We start from the raw sequence: 21,800 nt of genomic DNA, 5'->3' as shown, positions 1-21,800 counted from the left end.
TAAAATAATATGACTCTAGATAAATATATCTTGGCCTGATTGCCGAAGTCAGTAAAAGGAAAAAGACTGCTTGGATTAGACACTGGCCTGTTTTTGTACTTGATGTACTCCTTTATTTTCGAGCGCTTCTCAGGCATTTAGAAGCCAATGGTGCATGAGAAAAGAAATGTGCTGCACTGCTATGAATTCCAAGTTGGGAGAACAAAATATCCATTCAAAAGTACAGTGTCAAATTGTTTATATCTTCAGTTTATGTACTGAGGTTAGAAATGAAAGGAAATACAAGCTGAGTCCAAAATACCCAGAGGGTGAGTAAAATGAAGGATTCATCTGTGGTATTTATTCTGGAAAGGTACCAGCAATAATAACAAAAAGTGGTTTCTCTTACTTTACCAAGGAGGACAGCCATTTTGTGACGCCATCTGCCTTTATTTAGAGAAGCAACTCTGATCCAAATATTTAACTGTGAGTTATAAATCCAGACATCACGTCCATTGATTCTTCCACCTATAAATGCAAAACATTGCACACACACTAACAAGTATATCACCAAGGGATCTATGCCCAAGGCATAAATAATGAAAATACTGAAATATTCACCCAGTCTAAGAATTTAAGGATTCAGTTCAATAAATAAAACAAAGACCCTTAAAACTTCAAATGGAAATAGATCACAGAGCAGATTTAACCTTGTCCATTGTTATTTTGAGAAATAATCATTACATGCCCCAAATAATAAAATGTAGAATATGAAACTTACTATTCTAATTTTAACGTAGAATAGTAGAATTTTACAATTTTACTATTCTACATTTTATTCTATGGTCAAATGTATAAGACTGTTCATTTAAGAGTCAGAGAACAGAAGCACCTGGACAGAAGAATTATTCTAGAAAGATTTAAAAAAATCAGCCGTTTTGTATACCACTACACAAAATAATGTGTTGTTATATTATTCAATGTGTAATAACAGAGTAACCTGCAAAACTGGTAAAATTGTTTAATTAACAAATTTAAAATTAGAGACACTGTAGTTACACTTTGCATAAATCTGTCACATTACTGTCTGTCTGACTTTAGAGGAAACATATCATGTATTATAATGAAAGTTCAAGTTAAGAATTTTAAGAAAAATCTTATTTCATAAACTTTGGGGAGAATTCCAGAAAACATGGGTGGATGAGAGATGCTTAATTCTGAGCACTCTTCACTTTATATACTTCACTGTGTTCTTAGAGTAAAGAAGTTTTAAAAACTGTACATATTCTATATGCGTTTGCGAGCATTTAAAACATAATACGGCCTACTGTACAGTGCAGGGCATTACAGTCAATAGCCTAGGATAAATTATAATGGAAAAGAATATGAAAAATAATATATATGTATAACTGAATCACTTTGTTGTTCAGTAGAAATTAGTAACAAGAAATCAATAACATAAATTTTAAAAAATGATATGGTTAAAGACATTTTCTGGTGAATCTTTTTTAAATTATTCTAAATTATCTTGTACCTGTTTTTAAGAGCAATAAGTCAGTTTCAGTTTTATTTGTTGTATAATATGATCTGATTAAAGAGGGCATCTCTACTTTCACTCTTTTCTTTTGAGACACTGTAATGGTTTCAAATGGCCAAGCTGTGATTAAATTAAAAGTAGCTACGTAATAATTCTTTATTACCTGAAACAAGAATGTCATTCCTTAGAGCACAGACTGCATACTCTGATTTGGTAAATTCGGGAAGTTTAGCCAAAGACTTCCACTCTCCTGTTACAGGGTCGTAACACTCAGTGTATGGAAGATTAAATCCTCCAACTCGTTCACAGCCTCCAACGACAACTATCACCTCAGAATAGCCAGTTGACCTAAAATAATTATTATAAGAATGCATAAATAATAACACACACTCGATTGTTTAAATTCCTAAAAGCATACCGTTGTCATAAAAAAAGTGGAACATTATTATAAAGTTAAATTTATTTTCTGAGTATGTGCCAACCAATAGAAGCTATCAGTTATTTACTTTGAGAACATTTATAAGGAGTTTAATAACATAATCTTTTCACGGGAAACTTCTATGGGTACTTTTTCTATGAGTAGCAGTCCAAAGATTATACCTAATTGAACTGGAACCCTGGTAATATTAAGGATGACTTTCAAATGGAATCTTAACGGCAATTCAGATAAGCATAACCACACAAGATAAGACAATGCACTTTTTAAGTGTAGGAAAATGGTGCTTTTTCATCAGATTGTTAGTTCTAAAAAGACAAATTCACAGTACAAGTTAAGTATCCTTTAGAGCAATACATGTATTTGTTCAGATATCATTTTGAAACATAAATTTTTTTTAACCGCACTACATGGCTTTCAGAATCTTAGTTCCCTGACCAGGGATAGAATCCACGCCCTCTGCAGTCAAAGTGCAGAGTCCTAACCACTGGACTGCCAAGGATTTCCCTAAATATATTTTTTTTAAACTTAAGTAAACTTAATCCAACTGAAAAGGCTAGGTGGTCTCCAAAGATGTTAACAGAGCTTATAATAAAGAATGCTACAGGAAAAAGGCAAGATGAAAAATTGTACAGAAAGTCTGATCAATACTATGTAATTAATGTGTCTGGAGAGATCACAGCAAAGTGCTAATGATGGTTTTCTCCCGATTGTGTGGCTTCCTCCTTTATATCAACACAAATTTTCAAAACAGTAATGAGCATGGGCTACTTTTAGAGTGGAAAAGATAACTTTTAAGTGCCCTAAGGGAATCCTGAGGTTTACATTAATTACAGGCTTCTTTTACTTTGTAGTTTAAACTTAAGATAGAGACAGGAAAAACTAAAAGCTTCGCCAAGATTTTTCTTTTTGTTCATAAGGCTCATGGAAATAAAAAAGTCTTGTAATTACATTTTATGGCTGCTGCAATGTTAAATCTCACAAACAAAAATTTTAACAATCCCTCTTCTCTTAAATGAAGGAAAAAAGATCAGGTTAAAACACTTATTTGTAGTTTTAGTCAGTGTGATGTTTTATAATTTCACTAGGAAAAAACAGAATTAAGTAGCATTGGTACATCCCTTTGATAGAGCTGCTAAGATATTCTAGCTATACATACTTGCAGTTATTTCAACTAACAATCATTCACCTAGTCAGTCCATGCCAGGCATACTTTTTCCATTATAAAATCAGAAATAAATATCATAGAAAAGAATTCTGTCCACAGATGCAATAAAAATTACTTTTAAGAACCCAGCGAATAATATAACCCTAATCTAGTATATAGTAAAATATTATCAGAAGGACTCAAATACTATCAATAATATTTACTATTTTCCAAATAATTCCAAAATGAAAATATTAAAAGTAAATAGTAGATAGCACCAGCCACTTAGTAGTATAACTAATGACCAGAAGATATCCTTCTTTCCATATTAGTTTTATTTCCTTAAATCTTACTTAAAATACTTCTAAGACAAACCCATGTGTTAGTCTTCAAAGTCTTACCTATTGATTGAGCAAAACAAAAATTGCTAAATACTGTTACTGGGTTTGAGTCACTCCTAATAGTTTTAATACAAAATTAAGGTAATTTTGATATAATTTTGTTTTATACTTTCTTTGCGTTTCCCAGGTGGCACTAGTGGCAAAGAACCCGCCTACCAATGCAGGAGATGTAAGAGACACGGGTTCAGTCCCAGGGCTGGAAATATCCCCCAGAGGAGGGCATGTCAATCCACTCCAGTATTCTTGTCTGGAGAATCCCATGGACAGAGGAGCCTGGAGGGCTACAGTCCATAGGGTCGCAAAGAGTCCAACACAACTGAAGAGGCTTAGCATGCACGTGTAGCATTTTACTTGTTTTATACTTTCCCTTTTCTTGAATTTGCTTTGTTTTCCAAGACTTCTTAGCCCAATAAACATACATTGTCTGTTGTTTTGCACCTTGGGACAAGAAGAGAAAACAGCACAAAAAGCTAATGGCTAAAACGTTTAGTCTTATTAAATAAAGGATTATTTCAGTGCCTGTGTCTATGTATCTGAAAGGATCAGCAAACTAGTAGTTTTGCCTAACTGAAGGTCTCATTTGCAACCAAATGGCTTTTAACTTAATTTGAGACAAGTCTGGTGTTCTCATTAGAGAGTGTTAACTCAATTTAATAGCTATTTTTATTTCTTGAGCTTGGAAAAATACTTATCTCAGGCAGGAAGATGATTGCCTTAAAGGAAATGAGTTGCTGCAGCTGATAATGGTGAGGAGAATAAAAAAGCAGTCAAGATGATAGTATAGGATGAATAAAATTCTAGATACCCATGCAATCTATTTTTAGAGACTATGTTACTTTATTAATCTTTTAAAGTGAAAATTCTCATTTTCTGCTGTAACAAACTAACAAATATTCGCAGCTTAAGTATTAAGCAGTATTAAGTCTTGAGTATTGAAATTTGAAACAAGTCTCACCACTTGTTCCTAGGAAAGTGCGATAAGAAAATTATTTTTTTCCTACAATGGTAAATACTTTTTTAAAAGTCATCATACTCTTTTATCATAAACTTGAGAAAAGTTTAAATTAAAAGATCATATTCTTTGATTTATGTGAAAGGAAAAGAATTATATATCCACAAAATATTCTAAACCATATGAACAAAATGTATAGTAATTGCCAGGTTCAGTTAAGAACCTCAGAAAGACTTGCTGGCCAAAATAACAGACCTTCTTACTGTCAATGCAAACATGCCAGGGACAGATGAACTGCCAAATTAATTTTCATCAACAAAAAGGGGTCTAAGGGTGATCCTTGGTAATAAGAAAAATGACTGAACACATTTAGAAAACACAAAAAGAAATGTTTCCATATAGTGGGAAGCTGGAAGGAAGAAGGGAGAGATATTAGTGACACAGTCTATTTCAAGACTCAAAAATACCTGAATACCGAATCATTGCACCAAAATAATGAATTCAAATGGAGATATGAGACTTTAAAAGCCCTAAAGAGACCAAATGACTCTTTAGTGTGTAGAATACGACAGTACTAAACTCAATGTATTAACTATATATCAAAAGAGGGGACTGATCAGCCCTATATACAATAAATAAATGAATGAGCAAATGAATGAAAGAGTAAGTAATCACAGAGGCAAACATTTTCTGTGTCCATTCAAGTAACTCGTCTAAAGGAAAGGAGAAGCTTAACTAAGCTAACTTGAACATTACTGGTTCTTTGGTAAGAATATTTTATGCTGGGTGAGACTTCCTCAAACTATACTAGCTGGGAAGAGTCTGGCTCTAAAGGTCTACTAGCTTCCAAACAATCTTTGAAAACGTTGGCTTCCCAACTGGTAAGTTGCCCATAGTAAGAGAATATGCTGGCTACATTGACTTAAAATATTTTTTGACAGTTCCATTTGAACCATTCCATTTTTTGGAACAGTTGACAGTTCCATTTCTTATTGCAAATAAATATACATAAACTAAAAGATAAATTAATCAGTCCCTCATAATTAACGTTAAGTCTGTTCCCTGATAGTCTGATCTTACTGTATCCAAAAAACAAAAGTTCCTGAGCCTAGAGGAATCACTGGGTATGGTTTATCAATATAAATGTATATAAATGACCCCGTAAAGAGACTTATGACAGCCATAAACCATACGGCTTTCTAAACTTAATAAGGACAGTTTCAACTTGTGTGGTAAGGCTTTCTACCTGAAACTGGAATAGGGAAAATGGGTTCTATAAGGAAATAGTTGTACCAATTGAAAGATTCAAATATTTACTCTTTAAAAGAAGCAATTATTTAAGAATTTATTATCAGGAACTAATTACAGGTATGCTCATATAGTCACAAAGATATTTATCTCATTTACTGGTAAAAAATCAGGAAGAGTTTAAATGTGGGTGGGATGGTTATGGTACTGTAGATTTCATGTCATGAAAATATTAAATAAATGATAACAGCAGACTATGATATGAAATAGATTACAACTTTGTAAAAGAAATAATAAATTCTTAGAGAATAAAAGGGAAGAATAAAGCCGAATGCTACAGTGTTACCTCCTAGGCAGAAACATGGATATTATTTTTTGTTGTCTCCAATGAACACAAATTATTCCATCCCTTCCTCTTGCCTCAAGTTAAGAAAGAACAAAGGAGAAAATCCACACCTTACTATTAATAGCCACTATCAGCTTGTCTGCTCTTACATATGGGACAAGAATTTCAGCTATCAATTTCCTGCTACATGATCCTACTCCAAGGCCACAGGTAACTCTCCAGAGAAGGCTGTCTGGATCAGAGATTATCTTTCCACATGAGAGGGAGACATTCAGTGTCTCTGGACTGACCTTGTAATATAGAAATCAAATCCCATGAATGGTGGGGTCGCACACAGTCGGACACAACTGAAGCGACTTAGCAGCAGCAGTGAGAGAAAGGCAGAGGTAAGAGGCAGAGATAGGGCATGGCTAGATTTCTGATGCATTTTCAGTAGCCTGTTCCAGTCTTCTTGTAAGTCCTGTTGAACATCTGCCCTTAGGTTCTACAAGATAATGCCTTCTTATACTCTTTTAAAACATCTATCTCCCTTCTATGCTAACGCCGGTTTCAATCACTTCCAATCAGAATTCTGATACACTAGAGTCCAATGAAGTGGAGAAAAAAACAAACCTATAAATGGTTTTCAAACTTGGAAAACCTCAAACTTTCACATGAAAGAAATGCAAATCAAGATTATGGGACACATGCTCATTATTAGAGTAACGCAAATCAAAACTACAATGAGATATCACCTCACACTGGCAGAATGGCTATCCTCTAAACATTTACAAACAAGAAATGCTGGAGAGGGTCTGGAGAGAACGGAACCCTCCGACACTGTTGGCGGAAATGTAAACTGGTACAGTATAGAGGTTCCTTAAAAAATTAAAAATAGAGCTACTATATGACCCTGCAATCCCACTCCTGGGCATATATCCAGAGAAAAACATGATCTGAAAGAATACATCCAACCCAATGTTCATTATATAGTAACTAATTATTAGACGAGAGTAGTAGGAAGTATTATAAGAAATAAGAAATAACAATTAACAATTAACAACACTGTTTATCGACTATACCCCAATACAAAATATAGTTTAAAGTTTGAGCAAAAAAAATTATGGGGTACAAATTTTCACTTTTCCAGAGTAGCAAAAATTTATAAAAACTATTACAATACTGTGTAAGGAAAGGAGTGAAGAAATAGGGATTTTCATATTTTTGGAAAAGTATAAATTGGAAGTCAATTTTTACAATATCTTGGCAAAGTTTTAAAAATGCACCTATTTTATGACTTAGTGATTTCACTTCTAGTAATTTATGCTGTAATTTATCAGACATATGTATAAGAGTATTCACTGAGCACTGTTTGCAATGAAAAAAAATCTAGAAACAACTTAAATGTACATCATTAAGAGAGGGATTAAATAATTTATAGTATCCATAAGTGTGATACTATACAACTCTTAAAAAAGAGTGAATTTGAAATTTTCCATAATGAAGAGCTAAAAAAAAAAAAAAGGAATAAAGACGTATATGTGCTGATATAGAAGAAACTCCAAGATATTTTTAGGAGGTAAAAATAAGATATACTACCATCTATATAAAGAATAGTAGGGACACATGTACACACAGAGACAGACACACACACACTTCTGTATACAAAGAATATTTTAAAAAGAGTGAAAAAAACTGGTAATCCTTTGGGGATGAAAGGGTTATATATATATACTGATATATCAAGGGTCAGGTAGAGGGAGACTCTGACATTACACAGTACTGTAATATAAAAATGCATTCAAAATAACAATGAACTAACATGTATAAAAATGGTAGACCATGAATCCAATATAGCAGATTATCACTTAAGAAAAACAAACAGAAACTCAGAACATTGAATTCTAAAATATTATTTCTTTAAAAAAAACTTAACCTTGGTCTTCTCGTTGATTTATTCAATAAGAACTTGAACCCTGTCCTCATTATGGCAATAGGTTCCTATTTTCATTATATAGTAACTGCTTATTAGACAAGAGTAGTAGGAAATATTAGAAGAAACAAGTACTAAATTAACCAATTCCAAACTCAAAATGATGAACTTATTAGATCATAGCTATCTCTATTGTTTAATGGAGTGTTGCAGATTTTTTCTGTAGATATGAACAATTTATACTTAAACCACTTGATAGCAAGCATTTATGTCTCTCAAACTTTATTTCCTATTCTGTAAAAGTATAGTGCAAATTTTAACTGTATTTTGATTATTCATGAAACTAGCAGTAATTTTTATTAAGCATTTTTGTGTCCAACACTAGGCTATGCCTTTTTCACACAGTAGTTCTAATCCTCACAACAATCCTACAGGGTAGATGGTATTATGCTTAGTTTACAGATGAGGAAGCTGACACATAGAGAAGTTAAGGTGCTTTGCCCAATGTCACAGAATTAACTAGTTATGCAGAGGTAGGTTGCAGCTCAGGTCTCCCTGATTCTGAAGCCAGTGCCCTTAACACGCCATGAAGCTTGCACTAGGTGTTCACTAAAAACGTGCTATACCTTAGTATAGGAATTTAAAGTTGCATGACATATATTAATAAAAACAGCTATTCTCAAGCTTTTTACTTCTGTGATAGATCGCCACTACTTTTTCTTTATGGACCCAGGGTTTACGACTGGCAATACTGATTAGCAAAGCTTTTATGGTCTTATGTTCTATGTCCTCTTTCTAGAAAACTGCCATCACACTCTTTTTTTCGTTTTTAAAATTTTTTCACACCCTGTTTTTAATACAGTGTATCTTGGGGTTTTCTCTGTCATTTAAGAGACACATGGGTATATACAGGTATCACTGTCCAGTATGGCTTGAGCTCTGGAGAATACTTGGCACACAATAAACACTAAAGAAATATCGGATGCTGTGAGAGTATAACCTAACTATACAGTGGTGGGTTTGGACTGTTATCTCCCTAATCAAGAGCTAATCTTTATATCACTAATGGTACAACAACCAGTTATGCTGTCTTTCTCCTAATGTGATGCAATGTGATACATGCATTACCTAGAATGAATTCTAGCAAAAAAGTATTTAACTATTCACCATTGAGCTGAAGCTAACTTTCAGTTTCCAGGAAACAGCTAAATGCAGCTAAGTGATATCACAAGGAAGTGACCAGACTAATACACATCATGGAGTATTTTTCTGGACAACTTGCCCATGAACAAGTAAGATTCATGAAAAACTGCTTTGGAATAAGAGACTTCATGGAAATAAACAGATGCAATGAACCTGTACTAGTCCTGGACTGGATTCAAGTTAATTAAAGAACAGCCTGGAAAAGACTAGGGAAACATGAATATGGACTGGATATTAAATATTATGAAAGAATTATTTTTAACTGTGAGATTTATTTTGGCTATGTTATTGTTTTAAAGATGCATCTTCAAATATATATATATGTGTAACTATACATATTATTTTTTTAAAAAAACATTAGCTGAATGATGGAATAAATGAATGAAAAAGCCTGGGGTGGAGATATAGTTTTCATAGTCAATAGTAAGCATGTTAATCAAAACCATGAGAATAGATGTGATCATCTACGAAACTATCAAGGCAAGACGAGATGTGAACCAAGAGAATATCAACATTTCAAACAATAGACAAAGCACTATCAAACTGAAAAAGAGTACTGAAGAAGAGGACCATGAGGGAAATGGTACTCCTGAAGCTATCAGAAGAGAGTTTCAAGAAGGATTTAAGCAATTAAAAATGTCAAATCTGAAAGAGAGATCAAGGTGAATAAAGACTGAAAAGAGGCTAACAAAGAACAAATAGATGACCTGACTGAGAGGAGTTTCAGTAGAGTGACTGGAGAAGTCAGAATGAGCTGTAGTTGAAGAGGTGGAGATGTCACTTCTCTTACAAAGAAGTTTGTAGTTTCTCAGAAAGATGAGAACCTCTACAAAGAATACATATTGTTCAGATAAGGAAATTCCTAGTGATTAGTACTAAATGTAGTAACAGATAAGTGGAGGACAGAATATAAAGGACAGGTGATAGCAGAGTTCTACAATAAAGCATTCCTTTTTAGAGTTCTCACGTAATTCATAAAATATAAAATTTATATAAAATAATTATCTGCTATTATAATAGTCTGAAAATTCAATATAACTACAGCTTTATTTTTTTTCTGCTAGTCTCCTAGAGAAAAGTGGTATCATAATCTTATATATATACAGATGTGTTTCACTGTATGAAATGGATTGGTTCCCTTAAAAATATGATGTAAAACTGTATTTTTGTAAATTGAATAACTAAGAAAATCAGAAAATTCTCTAATTATAATCTGATTCTAATTACCTTTAGGCTGCACTCTGATTTCATTCTGGTCATATCTTTATAAGTAATTTTAATATAAATAATTTTGATTCTACAGCACATATTCTTTGGTCTCTATTCTAATCCTATTCCAAGTACTGGAAGGTATTGGGTATAGGTACTATTAACCATGTTTGACCCCAAATCATTCTGTCTGCCACAGGGGATTCTGTTTGGAAAAATATACGACTCTCCCCTTGGAGAGATACAGTTTGTCCAGAAAAGTTCTGGAACAGCCCCAAAGCTGTTTAGTTTTCCTAATTAATAAATTTAAGAACTCTGGTCTTACATTCTTAAGCTCAGCTGAAGTCTCTTAACAGTCCTAAAAACAACTTTTAAAAAATCAGTATATTTTATAGAATAAAATTAATAGTTTTTTGTTCTTTGTTAAAAGACTAGGAGTAAAATATTTTATATTTATTTCTTATAAAACAATTACTTTTAACTAAAGTCAAGTGACTCTGAAGAAAAAATGCACTCTAAACCTAATATACAAAGAAATATTACATTAATTTTTGTAATAATAGTTACTCAATGTTGTATCTCATTTGTAAAAATGTTCAGACTGTCAAGTACTGGAAGTTTTCTTAAAGTGAGTCATACTAACACTACACTATAGCCATAATTCTTAAAGCACTTCCTATGTACCACCTTCTATGCTGAGTACCTTAAGACTATTGCATTTAATAATTTCAACAGCAAAACCTGTGAAATAAGCACTGTTTATCATAAATCTCATTTTACTTATGAGGAAACAGATCAAATCTTGTTATATCCAAACTAGTGTAGATTTTAAAGACAGGTCATAATATGCTGAATTATAATTAAAAACATGAGATCTCACAACATGCTGAATTTTAATCACATTCCAAAACACGGGAATAATTTTGATAATCAAAATTAATGCTAAAAATATGGTTTAAGAGCTATGCTATAATAGATTTATAGGCAAAATGAAGATAGTATGGGAAAATAAATACCAGTTGCACAACAATGTGAATATGTTTAGCACTATTTAACAATAAAAAACGGTTAGGATGGCAAATTTTATATTATGTATTTTATATCACACACACCAAAAGTCAGCTCTATTAGAAAAATTTTTAAGATTCTTTACTATGTCTCACAACAGCCGATTTTTGCTTATTCACAGTAAAATCTTTAATACTGTTCCTTCCATTCTTAAGGCACAGAGATTATTTTTCTATAGTTTATGAATTAAAATCTACAGGTGTTTTAAATGGGTCTTCCCTGATAGCTCAGTTGGTAAACAATCCTCCTGCAATGCAGGAGACCCCGGTTTGATTCCTGGGTTGGGAAGACCCCCTGGAGAAGGGATAGGTGACCCACTCCAGTATTCTCAGGCTTCCCTTGTGGCCCAGCTGTAAAGAATCCTGCTGCAATGTGGGAGACCTGGGTTTGATCCCTGGGTTGGGAAGATCCCCTGGAGGAGGGCATGGTAACTCACTCCTGTATTCTGGCCTGGAGAATTTCATGGGCTGTATAGTACATGGAGTTGCAAAGAGTCGGACACAATTGAGTGACTTTCATTTTCAAATAGTTTTAAATATAATAACTGCAGCAATGAGAAAAGATCTGAAACCTTGATTTTACATCTGAGAATTCCCTCAATGTATATCAACTTACTTACTTGATCTCTATATTTCATGTTGTCTATTAGGAAAAAGGTTAGTCTGTGAATACACAAATTGTTTTTTATAAGTAGAGGCAGTCCAACAAACTCTAACACAGTCTTTAGTTACTTAACTTCCAAAGATCTTTTGGGAAAACGTAGAATAAATTTGGTACCCTATAAAGGTTAAGAAAAATTAACCTTTTTAAGACAGGTTAAGAAGATATAGGCTGAAACATGCTAGCTCCAAAGACCCTTTGCAATACCGTCTTATAGCTCAGAACAACAATAACGAAAAGTGCTACTGTTGAATCTAGTCTTCATTGGGAGAAATTCTAATGAGTTATAATCCAAAACAAATCTCAAATTACATAAAACCACATGTAGATGATACATATAAATGACTACATGGAGATTACACTCAGGAAGCTTTAAAATATTTTAAAAAAACAAAAACTTTTGCTAATTATGTTGTAGTTAATACACATCAGTCTTACCTGCGTGGCCTAGTCCTTGGAGACATCATTTCATTCCCAAGTATGTGGTACCGTCTTGCTTCATGCAACAATTGATAGCACTCAGGAGAATTCTGGATCAACTGGTCCACCTCAACTGTTTGAACAAAGTAGTTGGGATGCAACAGAGGGAGTCTCACATGAGTCAGGAGCTCATGTAACAGTGGTCTTCTCAGATCAACAGCGCGATAGACCCAACGCATGACGGCTTCAAAAACCATCTCCTCCTTGCCAATAACTAGTTCATCACTACAAATATAATCAATCAGTTCATCTTTGTCAAGTTCAAGAAATTCTTCATGCTGGGACACATCCTCAAAAGTCTGTAATGCAAAATTCTTGCATTTTGTAAAGAGTGTTTTGAGGGAATGGGTATCAGCAAAGCGCTGGATTCCTAAGCAATTACAAGGATCAAGTTGCTCCTCCAAGAACTTGGCACATGCATCACGGAGAACACTAATCTGAAAAAGGCTTGATGTTTCAAAGAGATATTGTACATTCTCTGTAGTGATCTTCACTTTTCCAGTATAAACATACTGTAAAAAACATTCCATAGCTTCAGCTAAAATACCATTGATCTCAACCAACATTTCTCGGCTTTCCCTGTGGTCATTACAGAACATAGCTCTGAAGTAGCTACTGCAGGCTGAGAGAACAGCTCTATGGCAAGGAAATTCTTTTCCTTCCACACAAATGATAACATCTGTGAATAAACGACTATCTCGAAATTCATTAAATATCTGGAGGATGTTTTCAGCATGGGATGATCCTGAAGAGAAGTCAAAAAACTCACGGCCTGTCAGAGATTTAGGGTCCATTTCAAAAACTTTACGCTTTGTTGCTGGTGAATCACGCACCCCGAGATCCTCTCTGTTTAGTCTTCGTCCCAATATTAGTACCATTGTTACATCAGTTGACTATATAATTGTTGAGAAATAACTGTTACAGATTTTCTTTATGTGGCTAAAAGTAAAAAAATTAAAACATTTCAGTATGTAAAAAGTTTTAGTACTCCAATTACATAATTTCATTTTGATGTAAACACTACAATAAAATTACATTATTTCATACAGGGTATAGAGCACTATCTCATTTTGATAAAGATTGATAAAAATTTATACAATGAAAACATTAGGGGCAATTTGCAATAGTACTCCTTAAACCCCCTAGTTGAAAGGATACTACATACTTTGTGAATTACTAATATATTACCTTCTGTTTCCCTTTTACAAACTGGGTTTCATCTACTGAAGGTAGAGCTATGTCAGAACGCTGTATGACACAGAACTTGACTGCATTCAAATCTTAATATAAATACTTATTATTTTAATATAGTGCTGCTACAGAAAAATTCATCTGTATCTATCAATGGCCTTTAAGAATATGTATGCTGTTTGACCATTAAGTCCCTTTCTAGCAATCTATCGTAAGGAAATAATCAAGATTATATGGGAAGAGTTACCTAAAGATGTTCAATGCTGTATTAATAGAAAATACTTGTATCAGTGCATCTAGGCATAGAAAAAAGGAGATACATATATTTAAATGCTACGTGATATATCTTGTCTTTATTTCCCCCAAATTCGCACTACAATGATATAGTACCGTATTTTCTTAAATATATGTTATTTATCCCCTCCTCCCTTTCCCTAATAAGAAACAACCTCAAGTCTGCCTCAGAAATGCTATGAATAGGTAACTGATGGGTTGAGGCACTGGACTACAGCTATCAATTGGCTTAAATTTTTATTTTTAAGGAGGTTCCTTTTACTCTTCTCACTTCTCAGTAAGTTGCCATGTGATCCAAAATGTACTTGTAATTGGTTTCTGCCTGCAAACATTTTTGTTTTCTCAAACTTTAAATTAAATTATGTTCAGAATGCAAAATAACATACTGCAAGTACTAAGAATTTCCCTTTTGGCTAAAACGGACAAGAAAGAAACATAAATGAAAAGATGCTCTGCTTTCTGTATCCAATAATTTTACTGTATCTTGTATTCATTATTTGGTATCTTATAGTATGTGTATCTGATAAGTTTGGGAATAGCATATTGAGTGAGTAGTATTAATAAAAGTCTTAAAATTTTATATGAGTTAAAGGTCTTTTTATGTTATTTTCAGCTTCTTAATTCCCATGCCTATTTCCCTTGATAGATGACTGCCAAGAGGTCTTCCACTGCTTTACCAGAAAACACGAACAGCTATAAAATCACTCATTATTAAAGCATTCAACAGCAACAAGACATCTGTCTACTGCTTTGTATGGAAAAGAGACTATCTCATAGATCTGGGCTGTTTCCTTTCAAGCAACTTTTTCCTGGCTTTTTGGGCAGCCTCACTTTCTCTAGACTTTCTGAGAACTTTTCCATGAACTAGTCCACAACACCATAAAATATAAACTCTTTGTATGATGACAGACTAAACGATTTACACAAGAATGTCTTAGGAATATGGGACATTTCAGAGCATCTTTTTGGCTTCCAGGTGTAATTCAGTAGATTTCATTTTCCCGTTTTACACAAAGTATTTTAACTAGTAAAGACAAGTTTAATCACATTTCAAAATACAGTATCTAGTATAGGTTTAAGATTTATCGTAAGTGAACTAATATATAAACAAAGTGAAAGTGAAGTTGCTCAATCGCGTCCGACTCTTTGCGACCCCATGGACTGTAGCCTACCAGGCTCCTCTGTCCATGGGATTTTCCAGGCAATAGTCCTTCAGTGGATTGCCACTAAACATAAAATTGACTGAGTTCTTTTAAAAAATTAGCAGATATCAAAGCATTGTTATTCCCATCACTAAAAGGTAGCAAATAAGTAGGCATCTCTGGACAAAACAAGAGGAAAACACTTGTCCCAAAGAAATGTAATGATGGAAAATAATACCTACATAATTTAGTGGATGCAAGGGTGACTGGAGTCTCAATGACTGACTGCCAAAGTCACACAATTTGCCTAGAAAAGCTAGTATCCTTTTCTTTCTCTCCCTCATCTTCTTCAGGAGCTTTACTCCTAGAGCTACACTCTCACTTGAAAGGAAGATTTTTAAGATAGATTCTTCTGGTTAAGGGTATTCTAGAGTTTACTTCCAACTGTAGAACTCATAAATGTTGTAGACCTAGTTTTAAATTGTTAGGTAGATTTAAAAACTACATGGTTTTGGCCTATGTTCCAGAAAAATGAATGGAGGTAACTTATTTCAGTGTCCCTGGGACTGGTGAAACTGTAGAAGGGAGACTGAGGAGATCTGTAAGGGTTAGAAAGGAGTGTGTCGATAGTTTATTTGGTAACAGAAATGACTGTGATGCTGTCTTCCTATATGATCTTGTTCCCTGTTACTCAGGTGGTCTAAGTGACCTCTGGTTAAAGGAAAATGATTTATATTTCCTAATAACGATGCTAAGAGTTTATAAACATTATAAATATAATACCTTTCCAGCATTTGCTTGATCAAAGCCCCAGTTTTTCCACACCTAAAATAAATGGAGAACAGCAACATATAAGTCAGATAGTAATTACTTCATGTACAATTGGCATTATTTACTAATACATTGAAAAAAGGTTTTAATAGATTTCAATTTGTGACTAGAAGTTAACTTCTGCATAAAAAACCAATCCTGATTAACAATTCCTTACAGTGAATTAAAAATTTTACTCTATACCTAAAACAGTTTCCTTATTTATCCAATTCCTTTCTTGACAATTTTATCCTGCAGTAAGGTTTCTTGAATGAAAGATGAGTAAACAATGGTGGAGTTGAGATGATGAAACATTCCTATGGTAACTCTGCATTGGATATTTGAAGAATGTCTGATAATAAAGTTTCACTTGAATCTGCAGTCATTAAATAATTCTGAGTTGGTTTATCAATATTACTCAAGGCAAACAGTTCAGTCATTGTATTTTATGTACCTATGAAATCAATAAGAAAATCTCAAGTATTTTGGGAAATTCAGGAAAAAACATTTCAGTTTTTGTTATCTGGATTATCCATACAGAATCATTATGCTTATCAAATAATTACATCTTTTAATATATAAATGTATATTTCTTCTGTTTCTTTATCTTATGGACCCTAGTACCTGTAGAAATCAACCAATTCAGCACAACTCTGTGTGCGTATGTTGGAAAGAGAGGAATGCTTCTGAGAAAATACTGGAACCTTGAACTGTGCACAGAATACCAACAGTATTTAACTACAAGTACTTCTGGTTTCTGGCCTAGATATTTATAAATAGAACTCATAAATTCTTAACAAGTTTAGGCAAATTCAAATGTTGATCTCAAAAACCAAGATACAAACTACTGATTTCTGCATGTATTAAAAAACACACATCTCCATACCTGGATTAAGCTTTGACTGTGAGGTGAATGTTACCTTGTTTCCTTATTTGCAGAAGTCAGTCTAACTTGTGTGTACTTTGGTAAAGAATATGTCAACTTGGTCAAAATAGGGGATTGTTAAATCTGAAAACAATAAAATCCTGAGCCTACTCAAGTCAATTCAAGAAACAATTCTAGAGAGCCTACCCCTCTGTCTGGCACTGGGGTGGTGAATATCGGATTCAGATCCAATTTTAGATGCTGTGGAGTAGGCTAAGATTAGAATCTAACAAGAACTCAAAGATTGATACTAAAATAGATTTAAATTCTCAACGTTTCTCTTGCAGAAAACAAATTGTTTCTGCTAGAGTGCAAACTGGAATAGATTCTCTCATGCCTGATCTAGTCTAGAATTATACCTTAAGGAACGGATCAGATCAGATCAGATCAGTCGCTCAGTTGTGTCCGACTCTTTGCGACCCCATGAATCGCAGCACGCCAGGCCTCCCTGTCCATCACCAACTCCTGGAGTTCACTCAGACTCACGTCCATCGAGTCAGTCATGCCATCCAGCCATCTCATCCTCTGTTGGCCCCTTCTCCTCCTGCCCCCAATCCCTCCCAGCATCAGAGTCTTTTCCAATGAGTCAACTCTTCGCATGAGGTGGCCAAAGTACTGGAGTTTCAGCTAGAAGGGCAAGGCAATTCACCTGGGCATTTTCTGGAGGGTTTTTAGGTAATACTTACCAACCTAATAGTTAAGGCCAGGGGACAGGGGAGGTCAGTGTACAAAGTCCAAAGGAGATATATAGTATCAGAACTGATCTTAAAATGTAGTTGTACTGCAATCAAGTTTATTTTTCCTTTAGAATACAGGAACCCTATACAAAGAAAGAAGTTACTATCAGCCTTAAAATCGAATGGATTAGTAAGGGGCTTACAATGACTAATAAATTCCAGATGGCAAAGGAAACCAACAGTTTTGACTAACATGGTCCAACAACCTGTGGTAATGAACTGCCACTAGCTACATGCTATGCTCCACACTACTCCCATTTTCTCAAACTGAACTCTAAGTGAAGACTAACACAGCAGAGACAGCAAAAAGACTAATGAATAAAAGGTTTATCTTTAAAGATAAACAGTAGCTCAACAGAAGGAAAGCCAGAAAATACTGTAACATAGATATTCGTTATTTAAAAATTACTAGAAAACCATATTTAACATTGAACTATCTGAAACCAAGAAGTTTTTTCACCCCATTTTCTAAAACGCTGATTTATTTGAACCATTCCATTTAACGGCCACTTTAAATTTATACTCTTAAACTTTCAACTTAAAACTTTACTCTTGGAGTAGTGGTTCCCGAAACAAATTTTACAAATGCAATATTTAAAGTCCAGTCTTCAAGGTGTTATTTTCAACATTTCTATTTTTCTTCTGAAACCACCAATAACCTATTTACACCCATACAATACCAGAAACCAACAAAAGCTTTACATTTCTTTGTCTAGAATGATACCAAGTTATTATTCCTTGTTTACATGAACCTCAAATAGTCAATATATTATTACTTTAATGAGAGAAAGAGAAATAAAAGATATCCAATGATGAAAAATTTAGGAGTGCTTAAATAGTGTGTCAGACTAAACAATTATGGTTCTATAACTGAAAAAAGAATACTGTCTTCTCTCATATCATAGAACAAAAAAATTGAATTTCTCCATTCAGTTTTTCTCCCTTGTTTTAAAACTTTTGGCTATTAATATTCCCAAACCCCAAAGGAAGAAAAAAATTGTTTATCAGACATCATACATGGTTTAAAGCTATCCTACCAAACCTACTTGTCATGTAAGCTTAAATGTCTTTGGTTTTATCTTGCTAGAAACGTGCTTCCTTTAGGTATTTAATGCATTGTTTTATTTTAAAATCTTAAGACCTATAGATATATAATATAGTTATGTTTTCTTTTAGCAAAAATATTTTTGGTTCTATTAGAATTAATTAAATCTACAAGGACACCATCCGGTACTCTGTCACTCAAACAAGTTTGAGATCCAATTTTTTACTACATGGCTGCTCTATGTACAAAAGCACTTCTAAGTCAGTGATTTTTATCTACCTTGTGGTAACACAAATGATTTGCAGAAGTATGTTTTAGAAAGCACTGAGTAAAGAGCAAAGCCTAATGACTCTTAAGTTATCAATTTAGTACTTTAACATGTGCCAAATGCTAAAAAATGGTAGCCCTTAGGTGATAAATTTAGGCAGAGTGACAAACTTTTTTTAAAAAAAATCTAGGCGATGGCACCCCACTCCAGTACTCTTGCCTGGAAAATCCCATGGACAGAGGAGCCTGGTAGGCTGCAGTCCATGGGGTCGTGAAGAGTTGGACACGACTGAGCGACTTCCCTTTCACTTTCATGCATTGGAGAAGGAGATGGCAACCCACTCCAGTGTTCTTGCCTGGAGAATCCCAGGGATGGGGGAGCCTGGTGGGCTGCCTTCTATGGGGTCACACAGAGTCGGACACGACTGAAGTGACTTAGTAGCAGCAGCAGCTTAGCTAGCATTCTTAACAGGAGAAAGAATAAAGGTTTCAAATTGTCAACAATTGTCAAGTGGCCATATACTGTTTTAGTCAAAACAGAATCATATAAAATATATATGCTTATATATTTCATATACTTATGAGGATATACTAGAATATTTTATTTACATTTTTATACAGTTCACACCTAAATATTTATTGAAAAAGGATGTCCCAAATTCCTAGGTAAGAAAAAAGTATATACAAAAATAACTGCAGTCCCTCATTTAATAAATAGTATTTTTTGTTTTTCACAGGCTTGACCTTTGGGTTTTAAGTAAATGGCAAAAAAAACAAGGAAGCTAAAACAATGTTTTTGAAAAGGCATTAAGTAGTTTTAGCAACTTGGACAAAAGCCAAGAAAGTTTAAATTAAAGCTGATAGTAAGCTCCAACTCAGAATATTATTTCTTCTTCCTGTTTAGAGACTAAGTCACAGGCTTTGTCTGGATAAGAAGGCTTATGAGTGGTGGTTTTATTTTTTATAAAGGTTAGAGGTTTCCATCTTGTACTTATTTAGAAATGTTAAATGCCTTCAATGCACAAGCGATGAGGCAGTTCAGGATCACAGAGGCTGCTCCTTTTGGTGTAGTCATTCCAACTTGAATTTTAAAAATAAATTAAGAAAGCATAACCAACGAGAACTATTCAAATGCAATTCTTTCTTCACCCAAGGAACTCAATCTACCTTCTACAGAAATGTACTTTCTTGGGTGAATTCCTACAGATTTATAGGGAAAAAAAAAATCTGATAAAACCCTAGTAGCCTATTAAATCAGATTAGGAAAACCACATCTTCAATACACTGTCGCTAAAACAATTGTTTTTATAGATTTTATAACTGTCATCATAGAAGAGTGAGCTATGATGTTTGTTTCCACGAACAAATCATCTAAACCCGGGTACAGAATTCACTTTCTGGAGGGGGTGGAGGGAGGATATTATCAAGGTATCTTTTTTTCCAATTTTAAACTTTTTATTTTGTATTGGGGTACAGCCGATTGACAAAAAGTTGTGGTAGTTTCAGGTGAACAGAGAAAGGACTCAGCCATACAAAGCTATCTTTAAAAAAAAACAGAATTCTAATTTCACATTTTAGGTGACAGGAGGCAGATTTTTAATCTATTTCCCGTACTTAACAAAAACCAACCTCGCTAGTGGGCCTAAACGGTCTTAGCTGCAAATACTAAGACACGATTTTTAAAAAGCTATTCGAGAGCAAATGATTAATCATTAAACTCCACTAAAATTAACTGAGAAAGAGTCAATCTGCCTTAGGAGTTGACTGTGAGGCACTCTAAAAAGTGGTGTTAGGGTGCTGTGAAAGTCGCTCAGCCGTACTGGACTCTGCGACCCCATGGACTGTAGCCTGCCAGGCCTCAGGCCAGAATACTGGAGTGGACAGCCGGTCCCTTCTCCAGGGGATCTTCCCAACCCAAGGATCGAATCCAGGTCTCCCGCGTTGCAGCCGGATTCCTTACGGTCTGAGCCACCAGGGAAGCGCTGTTACAGAACAGGGAAACACTAATTCGCCTGAGGGCTCTTTCCACCATCTGGGCGGACTTGGGGACCGAGTTAAAGAAGGTTAATTATCTGGTCCTCCGCGGGCCCCAGAACTGCCTACAAGCTCAGACAGAAGCCGTGGCGGCCACCCAACGATGGCGGGGCAGCTGGGCCTCGCGCCGGGAGGCTCGGGCGCGGAAGCGCGCGCCGCCGGCAGCTGCGCTCTGGCCTCAGCTGCAGAAGAGGCAAGCGCGCGCTCCCGCGTGTCCTCCAGATCACCTTCAGCGGGGCGGGTAATAACAGCCTGGGTACGTCCACCCAGCGACAAGACACCCGCCAATAAACACACAGAAGACGCCCCGTCGTCCCACCCTCAAGCACCCGCAGGGCCCCAATCCTCGCGGCCTTAACAGTCTTTGCCCCGAGAGTCCAGAGCCTGGGGGCGGGGCCGTTAGGAACTAAATTAAGAAACCCAAGCCTGGAGTGGTGGGAAGGAGGCGAGGTTAGGCGGGGACTCCCGTCAGCAGCTCCCCCGCTCCCCCGCCCGCCTCGGCTCCCGCGGGGCTGTAGTTCCAGGGCCCGGATCCCGGCGCGGGCCCCGCGGCAAGCAGCGGTAAACAAAGGCTCCCGGGCGGTGGGGGCGGGGGTAACGGTCAGGCGACGGCGCCGAGCACGTTTCGCAACCGCTTTAAAAGGACTTCTCTGGCCCCCAGCCCTGGGACCCACCTTGACCCCGTCAGTCCTCCCAGTCTGGAACAAACTGTCGCCCCCACCAAACGCGAAGGCTTGATTTCTGACTCTGCATTCTCAGCGCTTCCTTCGGTTAAAG

The 21,800-nt window shown here is 35.3% G+C and overlaps 1 protein-coding gene across 3 annotated transcripts in view; it reads right to left on the bottom strand.

Annotated features, from left to right (window-relative positions):
* The window catches only part of KLHL24 (kelch-like family member 24), a 33,065-nt gene that overhangs the window by 10,672 nt on the left and 593 nt on the right, over nucleotides 1–21,800 (bottom strand). The window contains exons 2-6 of one of the 3 annotated variants that reach the window (XM_010855663.1): nucleotides 17,627–17,760; nucleotides 15,989–16,030; nucleotides 12,537–13,517; nucleotides 1,680–1,864; nucleotides 389–507 (exon numbers count right to left, since the gene is read on the bottom strand). In XM_010855663.1, the coding sequence (XP_010853965.1) occupies nucleotides 389–507; nucleotides 1,680–1,864; nucleotides 12,537–13,456 (1,224 nt within the window). In that variant the 5' untranslated portion in view covers nucleotides 13,457–13,517; nucleotides 15,989–16,030; nucleotides 17,627–17,760. The remainder of the gene's footprint in view (nucleotides 1–388; nucleotides 508–1,679; nucleotides 1,865–12,536; nucleotides 13,518–15,988; nucleotides 16,031–17,626; nucleotides 17,761–21,800) is intronic. The other 2 variants (XM_010855664.1, XM_010855665.1) reach the window with 2 other exon arrangements.

This window comes from Bison bison, unplaced genomic scaffold, assembly GCF_000754665.1.
Source record: "Bison bison bison isolate TAMUID 2011002044 unplaced genomic scaffold, Bison_UMD1.0 scf7180017864367, whole genome shotgun sequence".
NCBI lineage: Eukaryota > Metazoa > Chordata > Mammalia > Artiodactyla > Bovidae > Bison > Bison bison.
The sequence above is the reverse complement of the archived record's forward strand: the minus strand, read 5'-3'. Positions and strand labels throughout refer to the sequence as shown.